A 23246-nucleotide genomic window follows, 5' to 3' on the forward strand; every position below is an offset into this window, starting at 1 on the left:
TAAGCTTTCCAAGAGGCTCTTTGTACCTCTTTCAAAACGCGGCGGGTCCGAGCTCGGCAGCGCCGAAAAGCTTCCAGACACTGCGGGTCCCCACGATGCCGCCGGGAACGAGAGAAAGCCGCCCGTTTCTCTTGCACAGCTTTAGTGCAGGCTGCGTTCCACCAAGGAACCGGACGCTTAGTAAAGCGACCTGACGTCCTAGAGATTGTCTGAAGCGCTACTGAAATAAAAAAAAAATCGGTAACATAATCAACAGCCTCAGCACAAGTAGAAAAGTCAGCTAGCGGACGGATAAAAGAGCTAAGATCTGTGAATCGAGGCCAATCTACCTTGTCTAATACCCAGCGTGTGGGCCGGAACTGTGGCTCAGAGTTGACAGATTCCAATAAAATCGGAAAGAGGTCACTACCGTGTAAATCCGGTAGGACCGCCAATTAAAATCAAGAAAAGAATTAGATGTACACAGAAAAAGATCGATAGCGGTAAAAGTCCCAGTAAGACTGTGGAAATGTGTAACATCCACAGAATTTAAAACCTCAATCCTCATCCTCAATAAAAGAACCGATTAAAACCCCACGAAGATTACTAGCACCTTCATCCCACAATGGGTGATGGCCGTTAAAATATCCCAACAAAAGAAAAGGCAGAGTCAGCTGACGCACCAGGCCGTCAAGCTCACCCTGGAGACAGGAAGCCGAGGAGGAGATATAAACTGCAAATGGTGTACAGTCGTCCCATAAAGACTTTAACAGCAACCACCTGAAGGGAGAGTTGTTGTAACGAGATAACAGGTATATCTGACGGACTAGAATAGCTGTGCCACCGTGGTGGCCCTGGTCAGGGAAAGGAGTGCTAAAAAAGGCACGATAGCCAGGAGGACTAGAATAAGTACTATCACCTAGCATAGTCTCTTGTAGAGCTACACAGGCTGGAGAGAACTCCGACAGCAAAGCTCGGAGTTCCCCACGAGGCGCGAAGGCCTCTACAGTTCCACTGTAGGAGCTTGAACATGACTATTTAAATGCAGTGGACGGGTGAGCCTTTTGAAGGCTGCCCGTGACTCACCTGACTAGAAATAATCAAACGACGAGAAGACACCGGGAGTTGAGATGTGCCGGGTCGTTGGACCGCAGCCTTTCGGCCTATCGGTGGGTGATGCGAACCATCATCACCGGTCCTCGGAGGACGAGGATCAGGCAGGACTGCACTTTCCGATACAGTGGTTCCACGAGGGACGGCTGTGACAATATCATCGGACGTTTCCATGCTAAGACCGTCCTCATCTCAAGAAGCTCGATCTGAGACAGAGGGCGTCACAGAAGGCTGGACAGAAACAACTGGTGCTACCATTGCAGAGCGGTCCCTGGAGGACTCACGGTCACGTGCACCGGGAGAAACCTTAGATTGTTTAGCCTTAGCTAATTGTATCGACTCCGCAGAGCCACGGTGCCGTTTGGTGAGGCCCTTCAAAGGCTTAGGAGATACAGGTGGCAAATGGACATCTACTATATGGGTGACTTTGGTCAAGTCCGTACTATTCTCGTAACTTCTTAGAGATGACTCAACCAAGTCATCGGGCAAAAGGAAAAACCTATTGGCCAAATGAACAGGACCAATCGCCCCAACAGAGCGAGAGGTAGCAGAAGGAGTTGTCTTTTGACCGGCAGACTCACCTGAAGATCGTGCGGCCAATGAAGCATAGAATGTCGCACCAGTACCATCCTTCTGGCGGTAAAGGAGTTCGCGTCGGGCACTACCAAGGCTAATAAACTGACTGTTATCGAGCTGTAAAATGTCCTGCTCCAAACGATACCTAGGGCATCGCCTGGAACGCACCTGGTGATCATCACTACAATGGAAACAGTAAACAGCAGCATTGCAATGCTCCTCAGAGTGCGAGTCTAGCGCAGAGCAATTCTCACATCAAGATAATTCCTTGCAGGATGGATGGATGGATTTTAATTTTAAGCGCCGCAACATCTACGGTCATATGGTGCCGCTACGGTATTTTATATATTCTGTAGATTATGAAAACTAAAATCAATTAAAAACAATAAAACCGAAAGTCAGTAGAAATACTAAAAATACAATAAAATTATATAAAATATTAAAAACACATATAATAAAAATAAATGGCCTGGAGCCAGACATGCTGGTCCAAGCACCTGTGCGATATACGAGTAGTAGACACCGCTATCTCTACCGCGACACCGGTAGAGATAGCGGTGACGTAACTCGATCAAGTTAGGGCAATCTACCAGCACGTGCCGCACGGTGAACGGCATCAGGCAGTCTTCACAGTAAGGCTGAGGGTCCCTGGTCAACAGGTACCTTTGTGTAAGGTACGTGTGACCTATGCGCAGTCGTGTCAATAAAGTCTGTGCACGGCGATCCCGGACATGGGAGTATGTCCACTGAGGGATAGAGGAAGTAGTGAGCTCTCCCATTTTCGAAGTGGCTACCCACGTTAGCCATCTCCTCTGCCAAATTGCTGCAACTACCTCACGAATTACAGGAAAAACATCTCGGAACGGAATAAGAGCAGGAGATGGAGCGCGATTTGCTGCCTTTTAGCGAGGAGGTCTGCGTGTTCATTCCCTGGAACACCAACGTGACCAGGGACCCAGCAGAACCCAACACGATATCCTCTTCTGGTAAATAGGTATAGCCACTCTAGGGCTGATAATACCAATGGGTGAATGGAAATACTGGAAGAGAGAGCAGTAAGAACACTGTGAGAGTCACTAGAAATTGTAAAAGACGAAACCGGTAGAGTAAAATTTATCTGTAAGGCTTGGACTATGGCAGACAGTTCCGCAGTGAAGATGGATGCCACTGAAGGAAGGCTGCCACACCGACAAAAAGAGGGGAAAACAACACTAAATCCAACGCCTGCGTCGGATTTGGAACCATCAGTAAAAACCCGGATGTCATTAGAATGGATAAATAAATGTTCTAAAAACCGTGTGTGGGACAGCGCCAGGAGAAAATCCTTCTTCCCATCCATGGTAGGAGGGCATATTGAGATAACGGGAAGCTGCCAATAACCAACTCGTAAGAGACGGAAAGAGTGCACAGGAGTGGGGTCGATAGGTAAGTCCGCCATAAGATTTGCCACTCGAAGGCCAAAAGGTTTAGGTAGACTCGGTCGAGTGGCATACGCCTGCGAACTTGAGTCGTGCAAAATTGACAGATAAGGGACAGAATCGGGAAGACAGTGAGTGCGAAACCAACACTGGAGCATCGAAGCCTGGAGCCAAGAGGTCGAGCGGCCAGAAACCAGCATCCACAAGAAGGCTAGGTATTGGAGATGTCCGAAATGCACCCTTAGCCAAGCGGACCCCAGCGTGATGCACGGGGTCAAGCGTGCGTAGTCGTACATCCTCTGCGGATGAGTAGATCTCACAGCCGTATTCCAGCTTGGGAAGTATAAGTGTACGGTGAAGCAGAAGCAACGTGTCCCTGGCCGCACCCCAAGAGGTGTGACTTAAAACCCGAAGAATGGATAATGCCTGCCGACAAGACACCTTAAGAGAACGGAAATGGGGAACCCAGGTGAGACGGTTGTCAAACAAAAGACCAAGATATCGAGTCGCCTCCACACATGAGAGGCGTCTATTGGCGAGGTATAAATCCGGGTCTGGATGGACACCACGGTTGCGACAAAAATGCATGGCTACGATCTTCGAGGTGGAGAATCGAAAACCGTTCATGTTGGCCCAACTGGACACCCTACTGATCGCCAGTTGGAGCCTGCACTGAATCAGTGACATCCTAGGACACCCTCGGAGAGAACACTCCCATCTCGAACCCGTAAAAGAAGTCTGGATAAAAAAACTACTGAATAAAAATAGGAAGGTGGCCACGAAGGCCAAAATTAAACAAAGACTGTAAAATGCCATGACACCAAGCCGTGTCGTAGGCCTTCTCCAGGTCAAAAAACAATGTTACTTGATGGTGGTGATTAGCGAAGGCCTCACATATGGAAGACTCAAGGGATAAAAGAGCATCAGTAATAGACCTCATCTTTCGGAAGCCGTACTGTACGGATGACAAGTACTTCCCCCTCGCCAAGTACCAGATGAGTCTTACATTTCTTTTCTAACACTTTACAAATGCAGAATGTCAAAGATATAGGACGGTAGTTCGTAGCCTGGAGATTATCCATCTCAGGCTTCGGAAATGGGAGAACCACTGCCACATCCCAAGAAGATGGAAAGTCACCGGTATGCCAAATCAAATTATAATAATTTAATAAAAAGTTAAAAGCCCGGTCAGACATGTGACGCAAAAAAGCATAAGGAATGTCGTCTGGACCAGGAGAAGAGTCATGACACTGAGACAAAGAAGTCCGCAACTCGGAACCAGAGAAAGGGACATTATAAGACTCATCTCTAGCGAAAGAAAATTTATGCCGAGAGATTCCATTCTCTGGCGGTAACGTGCGCCCGGGGCTGCAGGAAGCCTTCGGGAAACACTGGAAAAGTGCTCCGTGAAGAGGCCGGCGACAGTCCTAGGGTCTGCCACCGTTCGCCCAGCAGACAACAAAACTGGTGCGGGAGGAGCAGAATACTTCACAGCAATTCGGCGGACTTTGTTAAAGACATCCGTAAGAGTGGTGTGGGCATTAATGGAAGAAACATAAGCTTTTCAAGAGGTTATTTGTGCCTCTTTCAAAACGCGGCGGGCCAGAGCTCAGCAGCGCCGAAAAGCTTCCAGGCACTGCGGGTCCCCACGATGTCGCCGGTGACGAGAGGAAGCCGCCCGTTTCTCTTGCATAGCTTTAGTGCATGCTGCGTTCCACCAAAGAACGGGACGCTTAGTAAATCGACCTAATGTCCTAGGGATTGTCTGAAGCGCTACTGAAATAAAGAAAATCGGTAAAATAATCAACAGCCTCAGCACAAGTAGTAAAGTCATCCAGCAGACGGATAAAAGAGCTAAAGTCTGTGAATCGAGGCCAATCTGCCTTGTCTATAACCCAGCGTGGAGACCGGGACTGTGGCTCAGAGTTCACAGATTCCAATAAAATTGGAAAGTGGTCACTACCGTGTAAATCCGGTAGGACCCGCCAATTAAAATCAAAGAAAGAATTAGAAGTAGAGATAGAAAGATCAATAGCTGTAAAAGTCCTAGTAGGACTGTGGAAATGTGTAACATCCCCAGAATTCAAAACCTCCAATCCCTCATCCTCAATAAAAGAACCGATTAAAACCCCACGAGGATTACTAGCACTTTCATCCCACAATGGGTGACGGCCATTAAAATCTCCCAATAAAAGGAAAGGCTGAGTCAGCTGACACACCAGGCCGTCAAGCTCACCCCTGGAGACAGGAATCCAAGGAGGGAGATATAAACTGCAAATAGTGTAGGATCGTCACATAAAAACCTTAACAGCAACCACCTGAAGGGAACAGTTGAGTTGCAGAGGGACAATAAGAATGTATTGACGGACTAGGATAGCTGTGCCACAGTGGTAGCCCTGGTCAGGGAAAGGAGTGCTAAAAAAGGCACCATAACCAGGAGGACTAGAATAAGTACTATCACCTAGCATAGTCTCTGGTAGAGCTACACAGGCAGGAGAGAACTTCAACAATAAAACTCGGAGTTCCCCCCACGAGGCGCGAAGGCCTCTACCGTTCCACTGTAGAAGCTTTTTTGAAGGGGCTGCCCGTGACTAGCCTGACTAGAAATAATCAATCGACGAGTAGATACCGGGAGTTGAGATGTGCCGGGTCCTTGGACCGCAGTCTTTCGGCCTACCGGTGAGTGATGGGAACCATCATCACTCCTACCAGTCATTGGAGGACGAAGGTCAGGCTGGACTGCACGAGGGACGGCTGTGACAATATCATCGGACGTCTCCATGCAAAGACCGTCCTCATCACAAGAAGCCCGATCTGAGACAGAGGGTGTCACAAGAAGCTGAACAGAAACTACTGGAGCTACCCTAGTAGAGCGGTCCCTGGAGAACTCACGATTATGTGCACCGGGAGAAACCTTAGACTGCTTAGGCTGAGCTAAATCTAACGACTCCACAGAGCCGCGGTCCCGTTTGGTCATGCTCTTCAAAAGCTTAGGCGATGCAGCAAGCAAATGGACATCCACTAGATGGGTGACTTTAGACATATCCGGATTATTCCCGTCACTTCTTACAGATGACTCAACTGAGTCGTCAGACAAAAGAGCAAACCTGTCTCCTGTCTGTCAATATTGCGGGACACGCGCTCGCAGGCGTATATCACTCGACCAAGTGTCCCTAAACCTTTTGGCCTTTGAGTTGCAAATCTCATGGCGGAGTTATCTATAACTCCACTCCTGTGTACTCTTTCCGGCTCCAACGAGTTTGTTATTGGCAGCTTCCTGTTATCTCATTCTGCCCTCATCTGCCAGCTGTGTCCCACACACTGTTTTTAGAACATTTTTTTATCCATTTTGATGATATTCCTGTTTTTACTGATGGTTCCAAATCCGACGCATGCGTTGGGTTTAGTGTTGTTTTCCCCTCTTTTTATTGGTGTGGCAGCCTTCCTTCAGTGGCATCCGTCTTTACTGCGGAGCTGTCTGCCATAGTCCTAGCTTTACAGATTATTTTTACTCTACCGGTTTCGTCTTTTACAATTTTTAGTGACTGTCGCAGTGCTCTTACTGCTCTCTCTTATTTTATTTCCCTTCACCCACTGGTTTTATCAGCCCTGGAGTGGCTATATCTACTTACCAGAAGACGATATCGTGTTGGGTTCTGTTGAGTCCGTGGTCACGTAGGTGTTCCCGGGAATGAACATGAAGATCGCATCGCTAAAGAGGCAGCAAGTCGCGCTTCATCTCCTGCCCCTGTTCCGTTTCGAGATGTATTTTACTCTATTCGTGTGGCAGTTGCAGCATTATGGCAGAGAAGATGACTAACGGGGGTGGCAACCTCAAAAATGGGAGAGATAACTACTTCCACTATCCCTCAGTGGACATACTCCCATGTCCGGGATCGCCGTGCACAGACTTTATTGGCGCGACTGCGCATAGGTCACACGTATCTTACACAAAGGTACCTGTTGACCAGGGACCCTCAGCCTTACTGTGAAGACTGCCTGCTGAAGGAGTGCCCTATTTTGATCGAGTTACGACACCGCTACCTGTACCGGTGTCGCGGTAGAGATAGCGGTGTTTACTATCTCTCAAAGGTACTTGGTCCAGCATGTCTGGCCCCAGGTCATGACGTTTACAGGTATCTGGATGAAGCTGGGGTCCTCCCCAAAGTGTGAATTTTATTTAATTTTATTATATGTATTTTTATTGTTTTATTTAACTATTGTAATTTTAGTATTTTTAGTTGCCTTTTATATGTTTTATATGTTTTTAATTGTTTTAAATTCTTCATCAATATAGTCTTAATTGAAATTTTGTAGAGGTGATATATGAGTTCTGCAGTTGCAGCGCCTAAAATGAAATCCATCCATCCATCCATCCTCAGTGTTTCACATGCTATGGGTACGGTCACGGTAATGTTTCCATTGCCGTAATGCTCACCAGGTACGTTCCAGGCAAAGCCCTAGGTATCGGATTTTAACTTTCTGGTGCCGCAACATCAAGAGATCATTTGGCACCGCAAACAAATTTAAAAAGACAGAATAGTTAAAAAAAAAAAAAAGTACCTAAAAACAGTTAAAAGCAATACAATAGCCAAAACAAAAAACTAGTTTTGGTAGAAGGCCAGCTTCTCCCAAAAAACGAAAAACATCATGGCCCTGGGCCAGTCACTCTGGTCCAAGGATTTTAAGATATAATAGACACCGCTATCTCTACCGCGACAGCGGTAGAGGTAGCCGTGTCTTAAATCAGTCAAACTAGGGCCTTCTACTAGTAAGTGCCGCACCGTGAACTGGATGGATGGATTTTAAGGTTATGGCGCCGCAACAACGACGGTCATATGGCGCCGCTACTATAAATTCATTGCAACTAACGTGTATATATATAAAAATTAAAAGTGATTAAAAACAATACAATAAAAAGGCTAAAAACTAAAAATACTATAAACCTGAATAAAACATTAAAATACATAGTGTAAAATAAAATAAAATTCAGAGCTTTGGGAGACGGCCAGCTTCTCCCAAAAATCTAAAAACGTCATGGCCTTGGGCCAAGCACTCTGGCCCAAGGACCTTTAAGATATAATAGACACCGTTATCTCTACCGCGACAGCGATAGAGGTAGCGGTGTCTTAAGTCAGTCAAACTGGGGCACTCTACTAGAAGGTGCCGCACCGTAAGCGGCACCAGGCAGTCATCACAATAAGGTTGAGGGTCCCTGGTCAGGAGGTACCTTTGTGTAAGGTACGTGTGACCTATACGAAGTCGCGCCAATAACGTCTGTGCACGGCGATCCCAGACATGGGTATATGTACACAGAGGGAGTGTGGAAGTAGTGATCTCTCCCATTTTCGAGGTTGCGACCCCCGTTAGCCATCTCCTCTGCCAAATTGATGCAACCGCCACTCGAATTAGATGAAATACATCTCGAAAAGGAACAGGGGCAGGAGATGGAGCGCGACTTGCTGCCTCTTTAGCGAGGCGGTCAGCTTGTTCATTCCCTGGAACACTAACGTGACCAGGGACCCAACAGAACCCAACACGATATCCCCTTCTGGTAAGTAGATAAAGCCACTATAGGGCTGATAAAACCAATGGGTGATGGGAAATAAAAAGAGCAATAAGAGCACTGCGACAGTCACAAAAAAATTTAAAAGACGAAACTGGGAGAGTAAAAATAATCTGTAAAGCTAAGACTATGGCAGACAGCTCTGCAGTAAAGACGGAGGCTACCGAAGGAAGACTGCCAGACCGATAAAAAGAGGGGAAAACCACACTAAACCCAACGCCTGCGTCGGATTTGGAACCATCAGTAAAAACGGGGATGCCATCAGAATGAATAAAAAGTGTTCTAAAAACCGTGTGTGGGACAGAGCTGGAAGAAAATCCTTCTTGCCATCCATGGCAGGAGGGCATAATGAAACAACCGGAAGCTGCCAATAACCAACTCGTGGGAACCGGAAAGAGTAGACAGGAGTGGGATCGATTGACAAATCTATCATGAGGTTTGCCACTCGAAGGCCAAAAGGTTTAGGTAGACTCGGTCGAGTGACATACGCCTGCGAACGCGAGGCGAGAACCAACATCGGAGCATCGAAGATTGGCGCCGGAGGTCGAGCGGCCAGAAGCCAGCATGCACTAATAAGCTAGGAATATATGTCCGAAATGCACCTGTAGCCAAGCGAACCCCAGCATGATGCACGGAATCAATTACACGTAAACGTGCCTCCGTTCCAGAGGAGTAATTCTAACAACCGTATTCCAGCTTAGGAAGGATTAGTGTACGGTGGAGCAGCAGCAAAGTGTCCTTGTCCGCACCCCAAGAGGTGTGACTTAAAACACAATGACGCTTTAAGAGAACGGAAATGTGGAACCCAAGTAAGACGGCTGTCAAACAATAGGCCAAGATATCGAGTGGCCTCCACACATGAGATTCGTCTATTGGCTAAATATAAATCGGGATCTGGATGGACGCAACGATTTTGACAAAAATGCATAGACACGGTCTTTGAGGTGGAGAAACGAAAACCGTTTATGTTGACCCAACTGGACACCCGATTTATTGCCAGTTGGAGCTTTCGCTCAATCAGTGACATCCTAGCAGCAGCAAAAGAGATGCACAAGTCGTCCACATATAAAGAGCTGAAAACGCCATCCGGTAGAGTATCTATAACACCATTTATTGCAACTGCAAATAGCGTAACACTAAGAATACTTCCCTGTGGGACACCGTCATTTAAAGCAGTAGCATCGGAGAACACTCCCACTCGAACCCGTAAAAGACGTCTGGATAAAAACTGCTGGATAAAAATAGGAAGGTGGCCACGGAGACCAAAATTAAACAAGGAACGTAAAATCCCATGACACCAAGCTGTGTCGTAGGCCTTCTCCAGGTCAAAAAATACAGTAACCTGGTGGTGGTGATTAGCGAAGGCCTCACAAATAGAAGACTCTAGGGATAAAAGAGCATCCGTAGTAGACCTCATCTTTCGGAAGCCATACTGTGCCGATGACAAGTACTTCCCCCTCTCCAAGTACCACATGAGTCTTACATTTACCATCTTTTCTAACACTTTACAAATACAAGACGTCAAAGATATAGGACGGTAGTTCGTAGCCTGGAGATGATCTTTCCCAGGCTTCGGAAATGGGAGAACCACTGCCATAGCCCAAGAAGTCACCATTATGCCAAATCATATTATACACGTTTAATAAAAAGTTAAAAGCCCGGTCAGACATGTGACGCAAAAAGGCATAAGGAATGTCGTCTGGACCAGGAGAAGAGTCATGACACTGGGACAAAGCAGTCCGCAACTCGGAGGCAGAAAAAGGGACATTATAGGACTCCCCTCCAGATGAAGAAAATTTATGCCGAGAGATTCCATTCTCTGGCGGTAACGTGCGCCCGGGGCTGCAGGTTGCCTCCGGGAAACACTAGCAAAGTACTCCGCGAAGAGGTCGGCGACAGTCTTAGGATCTGCCACCATTCGACAAGCAGACAACAAAACTGGTGGGGGAGGAGCGGAATACTTCCCAGCAATTCGGCGGACTTTGTTAAAGACATCCGTAAGAGGGGTGCGGGCATTAATGGAAGATACATAAGCTTTCCAAGAGGCTCCTTGTGCCTCTTTCAAAACGCGGCGGGCCCGAGCTCGACAGCGCCGAAAAGCTTCCAGGCACTGCGGATCCCCACGATGTGACGAGAGAAAGCTGCCCGTTTTTCTTGCATAGCTTTAGTACATGCTGCGTTCCACCAAGGAACGGGACGGTTAGTAAAGCAACCGGACGTCCTAGGGATTGTCTGAAGAGCTACGAAATGTAAAAAATCGGTAAAGTAATCAACAGCCTCATCACAAGTAGGAAAGTCAGCCAACGGAGGGATAAAAGAGCTAAGGTCTTTGAATCGAAGCCAATTTGCCTTGTCTAAAACCCAACGTGGGAGCCGGGACTGTGGCTCAGTGTTCACAGATTGTAATAAAATCGGAAAGTGGTCACTACCGTGTAAATCCGGTAGGACCCGCCAATTAAAATCAAGGAAAGAATTAGATGTACAAATAGAAAGATCGATAGCTGTAAAAGTCCCAGTAGGACTGTGGAAATGTGTAACATCCCAGAATTTAAAACCTCCAATCCTCATCCTCAATAAAAGAACCGATTAAAACCCACGAGGATTACTAGCACCTTCATCCCACAATGGGTGACGGCCGTTAAAATCTCCCAACAAAAGAAAAGGCGGAGTCAGCTGACCCATCAGGCCGTCAAGCTCACCCTGGAGACAGGAAGCCGAGGAGGAGATATAAACTGCAAATGGTGTACAGTCGTCCCATAAAAACCTTAACAGCAACCACCTGAAGGGGAGAGTTGAGTTGCAAGGGGACAACAGGTATGTCTTGACGGACTTGGATAGCTGTGCCACCGTTGTGGCCCTGTTCGGAGAAAGGAGTCCTAAAAATAACACGATAGCCTGAGGACTAGAATAAGTGCTATCACCAAGCATAGTCTCTTGCAGAGGTACAATGGTTGGAGAAAACTCCGACAGTAAAGCTCGGAGTTCCCCCCACTGGGCACGAAGGCCTCTACAGTTCCACTTTAGAAGCTTGAAGATGACTGTTTGGGTCCAGTGGACGGGCGAGCCTTTTGAGGCTGCCAGTGACTGACCTGACTAGAAGTAATCAAACGACGAGAAGACACCGGGAGTTGAGATGTGCAAGGTCGTTGAACCGCAGCCTTTCGGCCTATCGGTGGATGATGCGAACCATCATCACTTCTACCGGTCCTCTGAGGACGAGGATCAGGAAGGACTCCACTTTCTGATACAGAGAGTCCACGAGGGACATCTGTGACAATATCATCGGACGTCTGCATGCTAAGACCGTCTTTATCACAAGAAGCCCGATCTGAAACAGAGGGTGTCACAGGAGGCTGAACAGAAAGTACTGGAGCTACCCTAGCAGAGCGGTCCCTGGAGGACTCACGATTATGTGCACCGGGAGAAAACTTAAGACTGCTTAGGCTGAGCTAAATCTAACGACTCTCCAGAGCCGCGGTGCCGTTTGGTCATGCCCTTCAAAGGCTTAAGCGATAAAGGAGGCAAATGGACATCCACTACATGGGTTACTTTGGTCAATCCCGTATTATTTTCGTCGCTTCTTGCAGGTGACTCAACTGAGTCGTTAGACAATGGGGCAAATCTATTAGTTAGATGAACAGGACCTCCCGCCCAAACAAAGCGAGAGGTGGCAGGAGTGGTTTTCGGACAGATTGACTCAACTGAAGAGCGAGCGGCCAAAAAAGCATAGGATGTCGCACCATTACCGTCCTTCTGGCGGTACAGGAGTTCGCGGCGAGCACTACCAAGGCTGATGAACTGCGAGTTAGCAAGCTGTAAAATGTCCTGCTCCAGGCGATACCTGGGGCATTGCCTGGAACGTACCTGGTGAGCATCACGGCAATGGAAACAGTAAGCAGTAGCATTGCAATGCTCCTCAGAGTGTGAATCTAGTGCCGAGCAATTACCACATTGAGAAGCTTCCCTACAGGAGCCCTTGCCGTGACCGTACCCATAGCAAGAGAAACATTGAAAAGGGCGAGAAACAAAGCGCCTAACCCTAAGGTTAATAGGACCGATATGAACACTGTCTGGGAGGGTGGAACCAAAGAAGGTGAGAAGGACCATGTTGGTAGAATTCTTCATCTTTGTCACCTTCTGGACTGAGTTAGGACACATACCCAGTATTTCCGCTTCAGGAAATTCGTAAAGATCCTGACTGTACACACAACCTTTACTGTAATTAAAGGTGGGATGTGCCTTAATAGTCTCAATAGTCTCAACATCCTTGCCTGCATGAAGTCTTTTGCTCGCACGAGCACCCCCTTCCCGTATTTCTTGAGGTTTCCCTCAGGAATAGTGCCGATCTCTTTGGACAAGTACCGGGAGGCATGAATGAAATTCCCGCGCCCATTTCTGTAGTAGGCCACAAACCAACGTGGAGGCAGGATCTGGCGAACTTCAGGAACTGAATTCTCTGAATGGTTGTCAAAAAGATTTGGGATGTAGTCCGTGTCACTGTCCGAAATATTGCGAGAGTGGAGAAATTCTGTCATAAAACCAGAGCCAGGAAGGGGCAGTGATGCTACATGTTCTACTGCCAAACGGGCTTCATCGCATGACAGAAACGTTACATAGCAGCGTTTAGACGGAAAGTCCTTATCGTAAACAAGTCGAATGCGAAGAACCGTACCATACACCTTGAGAAGTGAGTGCAAGGCGTGATAAGAAAATGATGGGTTAACATTTACCATCACAGGAGTTATATGCAGTTCGTGAAATACGTCCCTCAGAAGAACTCCCAGAACAGGAGACTGCTGCGGGAGGCTCTTGTGGAGGGGAATCCTCCTCCTTACTCAGACCTGAAGATGATATCTCGTGGGCCAGGTCAGCCACCTCACGAAAACCTAAATGTTTTTTGTATTTTCCTATAAAAAACAGCTACACAAAAGATTGGCTCCAAGGGCTCCTACTGGGACTACATTGGGAGGAAGCGCTGGCTGCCGTGGACGGGGTACCTCGTCCCCATGCGGATCAGTCGTTTAAAAAAAAAAAGGCCCCAGAAGCTACGAATGTTTGTCCACGACAGAGCTGAGACCACCCCCTCCAAAGCATCCCAGCCTGGACACCCAACCATCCAGCACGCACAAGACGGCCCCTACTGGGCGATCCCTCCAGTGGGTGGCTCCGCTGTCCACTGGCAGCCTACTTAGGAACCATTTAGTCTGGTCCTTCACTGGCGACTTTACTAGCATGGGTAGCCCTCTCCCCCTGGAAAGGGCAGAGCAGGGGCCTAAGTCCCCTCTAGCCTAGCTCGCCAGGTCACAGGGGCTCGCAAGCCCCCCCACCACGACAAGACGGTTCCCATCTGGGGGGCTCGCACTTCTGGTATTCGGCGAAACCTCCTACAACCCCTTCACCCAATATAGGTAAAATCTCCCCCCACCCCTCTACATGTAATTACAGGCGCCAAATTGACTTGGACTTCACGTAATCTCTCTCTCTCTTTCTCTCTCTCTCTCTCTCTCTCTCTCTCTCTCTCTCTCTCTCTCTTTCCGCTAGATGAAAATACTTTCATCCCTTTTATACCCAATTTTATCCCTTCCTATTGTTATTAATGAATAAAAGTAAGGTCTTGTCAAATGTATATATAGATTTTTGCCCCGGAACCCATGAAAGACCTTCACGGAACCCTGGGATTCCACGGAACACTGTTTGAGAACGACTGGTTTATAATGAATGAATAATAAAGAAGAGTAAGTGAGAGGATAGAACGCTGAACAACACAACAGTTAAAAGATTTAGGAGAACATTGACCGTCTACCACAGCAGGAATAGAACAGCTAGAAATTAAACTTCAGATGATGATGAAGAGAGAGGATAGAAGCAGTACAAGAGTAATTTGGAAATCACAGATCTGCCCCATAGATAAATGAGGTTATAGTGACTGTCATCTAGGCGTACATTCCTCACTCTCCATCTTAACCTAAATCTTCCTAACCTTGTTAGTGTGCTATATAGAAGTTGCCCACGAAAGGTACTTGAGCCATTCAACTTCATCTGAATCGCATATCCTTTATATTTCTGCCCCGAATCATACCAAGACTGCTCTCCAACTTGCCAAAAAGTCCTTCATTAATACAAAATATGAAAATCTTTAGAGATTTCACTCCCCTTGAGACTTCTGGCACCTGACCCAAAATACCTCCAATAACTTTTATTTTCTTCTTCCCTCCTTGATTGCATCCTGACTGCACCAATGCCCTCTCCTATTTCTAGACCTAAACTCTTCTCTGAAATCTTTACTAAGACTCTACCTTGGATGATACAGTGCAAGAGCGAGAAGTAAGAGCACTGCGACAGTCACTAAAAATTGTAAAGGACGAAACCGGGCGAGTAAAAATTATATGTAAAGCTAGGAATATGGCAGACAGCTCCGCAGTAAAGACGGATGCCACTGAAGGAAGGCTGCCACACCGATAAAAAGAAGGGAAAACCACAGTAAACCCAACGCCTGCGTTGGATTTGAAACCATCAGTAAAAAACATGGATATAAAAACCGTGTGTTGGACAAAGTTGGTAGAAAATGCTTCTTGCCATCCATGGCAGGAGGGCATATTGAGACAACCGGAAGCTGCCAATAACCAAATCGTGGGAACCGGAAAGAGTACACAGGAGGGGGGTCGATAGATAATTCTGCCATGAGATTTGTGACTGGATGGCCAAAAGGTTTAGGTAGACTCGGTCGAGTGACATACGCTTCCGAACGCGAGTCCCGCAATATTGACAGACAAAGGACAGAATCAGGAAGACGGTGGGTGCGAAACCAACATCGGACCATCGAAGACTGGCGCCGGAAGTCGAGCGGCCAGAAACCAGCATCCACTAGAAGGCTAGGTATTGGAGATGTCAGAAATGCACCCGTAGCCAAGCGGACCTCAGCATGATGCACAGAGTCAAGCGTGGGTAGTCGCGCATCCGTTGCGGATGAGTAGATCTCACAGCCGTATTTCAGCTTGGGAAGTATAAGTGTACGATGAAGAAGCAGCAACGTGTCCCTGTCCGCACCCCAAGAGGTGTGACTTAAAATCCGAAGCAGGGATAATGGCTGCCGACAAGACGCCTTAAGAGAACGGAAATGAGGAACCCAGGTGAGACGGTTATCAAATAAAAGGCCAAGATATCGAGTCGCCTCCACGCATGAGAGACGTTTATTGGTGAGGTATAAATCAGGGTTTGGATAGACACCACGGTTGCGACAGAAATGCTTGACTACGGTCTTCGAGGTGGAAAATTGAAAAATCGTAAACCGTTCATGTTGACCCAACTGGACACCCTATTGATCGTCAGTTAGAGCTTTCGCTCAGTCAGTGACATCTTAGCAGCAGCAAAAGAAATACATAAATCATCAACTTATAAGGAGCTGTGAATACCATCTGGAAGAGTATCTATCACATCATTAATGGAGACTGCGAATAGTGTAACGCTAAGAATACTTCCCTGTAGGGCACAATCATTTACAGCAGTAGCCTCGGAAAGAACACTCCCAACTCGAACCCGTAAAAGACGTCTGAATAAATACTGCTGAATAAAAATATAAAGGTGACAACGAAAGCCAAAATTAGACAAGGACTGTAAAATGCCATGACACCAAGCCGTGTCGTAGGCCTTCTCCAGGTCAAAAAAGACTGTTACTTGATGGTGGTGATTAGCGAAGGCCTCACAAAGAGAAGACTCTAGGGATAAAAGAGCATCAGTAGTAGACCTCATCTTTCGGAAGCCGTACTGTACCGATGACAAGTACTTCCCCCTCTCTAAGTACCACACGAGTGTAACATTTACCATCTTTTCTAACACTTTACAAATGCAGGATGTCAAAGATATAGGACGGTAGTTCGTAGCCTGAAGATTATCTTTCCAAGGCTTCGGAAATGGGAGGACCACTGCGACAGCCCAAGATGGAAAGTCACCGGTATCCCAAATCATATTATAAAGATTTAATAAAAAGTTAAAAGCATTGTCAGACATGTGGCGCAAGAAGGCATAAGGAATATCATCTGGATCAGGAGTAGAGTCGTGACACTGGGACAAAGCAGTCCGCAAATTGGAGGTAGAGGTGACATTATAGGACTCCCCTCCAGTTAAAGAAAAATTTATGCCGAGAGATTCCATTCTCTGGCGGTGACGATGCTTCCGGGAAACACTGGCAAAGTTCTCTGCGAAGAGGTCGGCGACAGTCTTAGGGTCTGCCACCGTTCGCCCAGCAGACAACAAAACTGGTGGGGGAGGAGCAGAATACTTTTCAGCAATTCGGCGGACTTTGTTAAAGACATCCGTAAAAGGGGTGCGGGCAATAATGGAAGATACATAAGCTTTCCAAGAGGCTCTTTGTGCCTCTTTCAAAACGCGGCGGGCCCGAGCTCGGCAGCGTCGAAAACCTTCTAGGCACTGCGGGTCCCCACGATGTCGCCGGAGACGAGAGAAAACTGCCCGTTTCGCTTTCACAGCGCTTGTGCATGCTGCCTTCCACCAAGAAACGGGACGCTTAGTAAAGTGACCGGACGTCCTAGGGATTGTCTCAAGCGCTGCGGAATGTAAAAAAATCAGTAAAATAATCAACAGCCTCAGCACACGTAGAAAATTCACCCAGCGGACGGATAAAAAGAGCTAAGATCTGTGAATCGAGGCCAGTCTGCCTTGTCTAAAACCCAGTGTGGGGGCCGGGACTGTGGCTCACAGTTCACAGATTGTAATAAAATTGGAAAGTGGTCACTACCGTGTAAATCCTGTAGGACCCGCCAATTAAAATCAAGGAAAGAATTAGATGTACACAGAGAAAGATCAATAGCTGTAAAAGTCCCAGTAGGGCTGTGGAAATGTGTAACCTCCAATCCCTCATCCTCAATAAAAGATCACTAGCACCTTCATCCCACAATGGGTGACGGCCGTTAAAATCTCCCAACAAGAGGAAAGGCGGAGTCAGCTGATGCACCAGGCCGTCAAGCTCACCCCTGGAGACAGGGAGCCGAGGAGAGAGATATAAACTGCAAATGGTGTAGAATCGTCCCATAAAGACCTTAACAGCAACCACCTGAAGAGGAGAGTTAAGTTGTAAAGGGCTAACAGGTATATCCTGACGGACTAAAATAGCTGTGCCACGGTGGTGGCCCTGGTCAGTGAAAGGTGTGCTAAAAAAGGCACGATAGCCAGGAGGACTAGAATCAGTACTATCACCTAGCATAGTCTCTCGTAAAGCTACACATGTTGGAAAGAACTCCGACAATAAAGCACGGAGTTCCTCCCATGAGGCAAGAAGGACTCTACCGTTTCACTGTAGAAGCTTGAAGATGACTATTTAGGTGCAATGGACGGGCGAGCCTTTTGAATGGGGTGCCCGTGACTCACCTGACTAGAAATAATCAACCGACGAGAAGACACCGGGAGCTGAGATGTAATGGGCCGTTGGACCGCAGCCTTTCGGCCTACCGGTGAGTGATGCGAACCATCAACACTCCTACCGGTCATCGGAGGACGAGGGTCAGGCTGGACTGCACTTTTTGACACAGCGGGTCCACCAGGGACGGCTGTGACAATATCATCGGACGTCTCCATGCAAAGACCGTCCTCATCACAAGAAGCCCGATCTGAGACAGAGGGCGTCACAGAGGCCTGAACAGAAACTATTGGAGCTACCATACCAGAGCGGTCCCTGGAAGACTCACGATCATGTGCACCGGGAGAAACCTTAGACTGCTTAGGCTGAGCTAAATCTATCGACTCCGCAGAGACGCGGTGCCGTTTGGTTAGTCCCTTCAAAGGCTTAGGCGATGCAGGGGGCAAATGGACATCCACTACATGGGTTACGTTCGTCATATTCGAATTATTCCCGTCACTTCTTACAAATTCTTTGACTCAACTGAGTCGTCGGACAAAAGGGCAAACCTATTAGCCAGATGAACAGGACCACCCGCCCCAACAGAGCGAGAGGTAGCAGGAGAAGTTGTCTTCGGACCGGCAGACTCAGCTAAAGAGCGAGCGGCCAATGAAGCATAGGATGTCGCACCAGTACCGTCCTTCTGGTGGCACAGGAGTTCGCGAGAGACTGATGAACTGACTATTAGCAAGCTGTAAAATGTCCTGCTCTAGGCGATACCTTGGGCATTGCCTGGAACGTACCTGGTGAGCATCACGGCAATGAAAACAATAAGCAGCAGCATTGCAATGCTCCTCAGAATGTGAGTCTAGTGCAGAGCAATTACCACATCGAGAAGCTTCATTACATGAGCTTTTGCCGTGACCGTACCCATAGCATTAGAAACACTGAAGAGGGCGAGAAACAAAACGCCTCACCCTAAGATTGATAGGACCGATATGAACACGGTCTGGGAGGGTGGAACCAATGAAGGTGAGAGGGACCATGTTGGAAGAGTTCTTCATCTTAGTCACCTTTTGGACTGAGCTAGGACACATTGCTAGTATTTCTTCGTCAGGAAATTCATAAAGATCCTGACTGTACACATAACCTTTACTGTAATTAAAGGTGGGATGTGCCTTAATAGTCTCAAACATGCTGTCAGAAGGACATGGTAGATGTTGCAACATCCTTGCCTGCGTGATATTTTCTTGAGGTTTCCCTCAGGAATCGTGCCGATCTCTTTGGACAGGTACCGGGAGGCATGGATGAAATTCCCGCACCCATTTCTGTAGTACGCCACAAACTAACGTGGTGGCGGGATGTGGCGAACTTCTGGAACTGAATTCTCTAAATAGTTTTCAAAAACATTTGGGATGTAATCCATGTCACTGTCTGAAATATTACGTGACTGGAGAAATTCAGTTTTAAGGCCAGAGCCAGCAAGGGGCAGAGATGCTACATGTTCATAAGCCAAACGGGCTTCATCACATGACATAAACGTCACATAGCAGCAGTTAGAAGGAAAGTCCTTATCACAAACCAGTCGAATGCGAACAACCGTACCATACGCCTTGAGAAGTGAGTGCAAGGCATTATAGGAAAATGATGGATTAACATTTACCATCAAAAGGGAGTCACATGCAGCAGAAATGCGTCCCTCATAAGAACTCCCAGAACAGGAGACTGTTGTGTGAGGCCTTTGTGGAGGGGAATTCTCCTTCCCACTCAGACCTGAAGATGACGTCTCGAGGGCCAGGTCAGCCACCTCACGAGAACCTGAATTTTTTTTTGTTTTACCAGATGTATAAAGTTACACAAAAAATTAGTTCCAGGGGCAAGGGAAACTACCTACTGGGACTACAATGGGAGCAAGCGCTGGCTGCCATGGATGGGGTACCTTGTCCCTATGCGGACCAGTCGTTTTAAAAAAAGGTCCCACATGATACGAAAGTTTGTCCACGACAGAGCTGAGAACCCCCTCCCAAAGCATATCAGCCTGGACACCCAACCATCCAGCACAGGACGACCCCTATTGGTCGATCCCTCCAGCGGGTGGTTCCGCTGGTCCACTGGCAGCCTAAATAGGAACCATTTAGTCTGGCCCCTCTCTGGCGACCTTACTAGCATGGTAGCCCTCTCTCTCGAAAGGGCAGAGCAGGGGCCTAAGCCCCCTCTAGCCTAGCTCTCCAGGTCACAGGGGCACGCAAGCCACAAGGCCACAAGGCGGTTCCCATCTGGGGGGGAGATCACTCTGGGACGCCACAGAAGGCCTGACTTCTGATCACGCTAAGATTTCTGATAAGGGCAGAGAAAACTTAGAAATGTTCAGTGCCTTAAAATTTCAATTCCTTTATCTATGTACTTGACACAGTCAGGCAATTATTCCTTCTTTTTCATTAACACTCAACTCTCCAGTATTTAACATTCAAAATATTTTTGTTTTTCATTATTATCAATTTAAAGCAGGAATTTTTTGAAACTGTGTAATGCCTTATCAGATAATGATAGAAAAATGTTGACCAATTTGGTGGTTAATTAATCCTTACGTACGTTTTATACTTGTTGATGGTTTCCAAACTTATGTTTTGTTTTCCCCCACGACATATCATCCATCCATAAATTCATAAAAATCTCCACTTGCTTTTTCCTCATCAATATTTCATCAGTTTATTCTTGCATTTCCAGGTAGGTATTGGTAGAAGTAGAAAAAAAGTTAAAAACTCTTCATGTTTCATGACAGTTTTACCTTCCATTTTAACGAGACACCTATGCATACCTGCTTCCCTTTTTTTTTTTTTTTTTTTCTCAGGGTTACAAGCGAAGGAAATAACTTCCGTCTTCTGACAAGTGGCTTTTCTGGCAACGTGTCTTACGACTCTCTTAACTCCATGCACAACGGGGAGCCCTTCAGCACATATGACAAGGATCTCGACTCATTTGAAGGAAACTGCGCTTCTAACAACGGCGGTGGATGGTGGTACAAAAAGTGTCACAGAGCGGCCCTCACAGCCACTTTCCCCACTACCAAGGACCGCAACTCCCGCACTATCCGCTGGTACAGACCTGATGGATGGTTGGTTCTCGATGATGTCATTATGAAAATAAGGCCAGCTAATTATGGCGAGCGATTCAACATTTATACAGATGGGGAGTGACTAATGAATTGCTAGTGTTGAAAACCACACTGAACATTTCACTATAGGATTTCGAAACTCATAAAAAAACAATACTCATTATGTTTTATTATTATATTAACAATAGAATTTTAGAATACTTTCCCTGTATTTTTTCATTAAACAAATGCCTCTCACTTACAGATGAAAATGAGTTGTTGTTTTTTTTCTATTCATTCCCTGAAGCACATCAGAGACATTTGCTTATAAGACATTATATTTAAGAGTCATGTGTAAAGGAAGTCAATCAAAAATAATGATTCGATACATTTCAATGCTGAATGTTTTATACAAGCTATGTGTGTTCCAAACACAAAAACATATTTCTTACAAAATGTAGTAAAATCATTTACATTTTCCTTACACAAATATGTTGAAAAGGACACGAGAATTATTCTTTTTTTTCATTTTTAAGAGGGGCATCGGCCAAGGATAATAAAACTGCAACAATAATATGAAAATAATTGCGAGAAGCGCAAGACAGACTGCAGTGATGACATATAGATCTGAAAATTACTTCAAACTGTGGGTCTGGTGGAGAGTTTAAAAACAGTATTTGACTTATCATGTTGTTTTTGCAACATCTCAGTGTGAGAACCTTGAAGGTTACACCTGAGTCATGAATAGTTCACACTGCTCGCAACTGGTTCGCAGAATAGTCAACAGAGTACAAGATGGCATGAGATTATTATTATTATTTATTAATAGATCTCTGTTGAGAATATAATAATATGATAATAACATATATTAATAATAGTAATAATAATAAAATAATAACAGTAATAATAATAATAATAATGATAATGATAAAAATAATAATAAGGATGATGATGAGGTAAATAATAATAATAATAATAATAATAATAATAATAATAATAATAATAATAATAATAATTATAATATTAGTAATAAAGTAATAATGATAATGATAATAATAGCAATAATAATAATGATAATAATAATAATAATAATAATAATAATAATAATAATAATAATAATAATAATAATAAATATTAATAATATTATTATTATTATTATTATTATTATTATTATTATTATTATTATCATTATAATTTCTATTATGATAGTGATATCAATGACAACAATAATATATTATTATTATTATTATTATTATTATTATTATTATTATTATTATCGATAATGATAACAATGATACCAATATTTAATAATAATAATAAATAATTAATATTATTATTATTATTATTATTATTATCATCATTATTATTATTATTATTATTATTATTATTATTATTATTATCATTATTGTTACTATTATGATAGTGATATCAATGACAACAATAATAATGATAATAGCAACAACAACAATAATATTACTACTACTAATAATAATAATAATAATAGTAATAATAATAATGATAATTATAGCAACGATAATGATGATGGTGATGGTGATGATGATGATGATGATGATGATAATGATAATAATAATGATAATAATAATAATAATGATAATAATAATAATAATAATAATAGCAACAATAATGAAGATGATGATGATGATGATGATAATAATAATAATAATAAAAATAATAATAATAATAATAATAATAATAATAATAATAATAATAATAATAATAATTAAATAATAATAATAATAATATAATATATTGAGAAGAAAAAGAAGAACGATATTAATAATTATAGGAATGATAATATATATATATATATATATATATATATATATATATATTTTTTTTTTTTTTTTTTTTGGTCCGGTTTCCGTATTACATTAGAGCTAGGACGGTGCCTCCTGACAGAGGAGCCAGGAGAACTTTGGTTTTGGCATTTAGGAACCGTTATCCCGAGTGTATGCCTTTCCTAAAGTCGGACCGTGGCCAGGATTCGAACCCGTGCGCTTGAGAACCTTGGGGCCCACATAGCACGCGCGGTCCCACTGCACCACAGCAGCCCCTAATAATAATAATAATAATAATAATAATAATAATAATAATAATAATAATAATAATAATAATAATAATAATAAT

General features: G+C 45.0%; 1 protein-coding gene across 2 annotated transcripts in view; it reads left to right on the top strand.

Moving 5' to 3' along the window:
- Window positions 1-21373, top strand: part of LOC123501000 (fibrinogen-like protein 1) — a 93514-nt gene extending 72141 nt beyond the window's left edge. For both annotated transcript variants that reach the window (XM_045249555.1, XM_045249554.1), the window contains exon 6: window positions 20856-21373. In XM_045249555.1, the coding sequence (XP_045105490.1) occupies window positions 20856-21201 (346 nt within the window). In that variant the 3' untranslated portion in view covers window positions 21202-21373. The remainder of the gene's footprint in view (window positions 1-20855) is intronic.
- Window positions 21374-23246: the final 1873 nt, after the last annotated feature.

The sequence above is a fragment of the Portunus trituberculatus genome, unplaced genomic scaffold (genome assembly GCF_017591435.1).
Source record: "Portunus trituberculatus isolate SZX2019 unplaced genomic scaffold, ASM1759143v1 PGA_scaffold_64__5_contigs__length_350985, whole genome shotgun sequence".
Lineage (NCBI taxonomy): Eukaryota > Metazoa > Arthropoda > Malacostraca > Decapoda > Portunidae > Portunus > Portunus trituberculatus.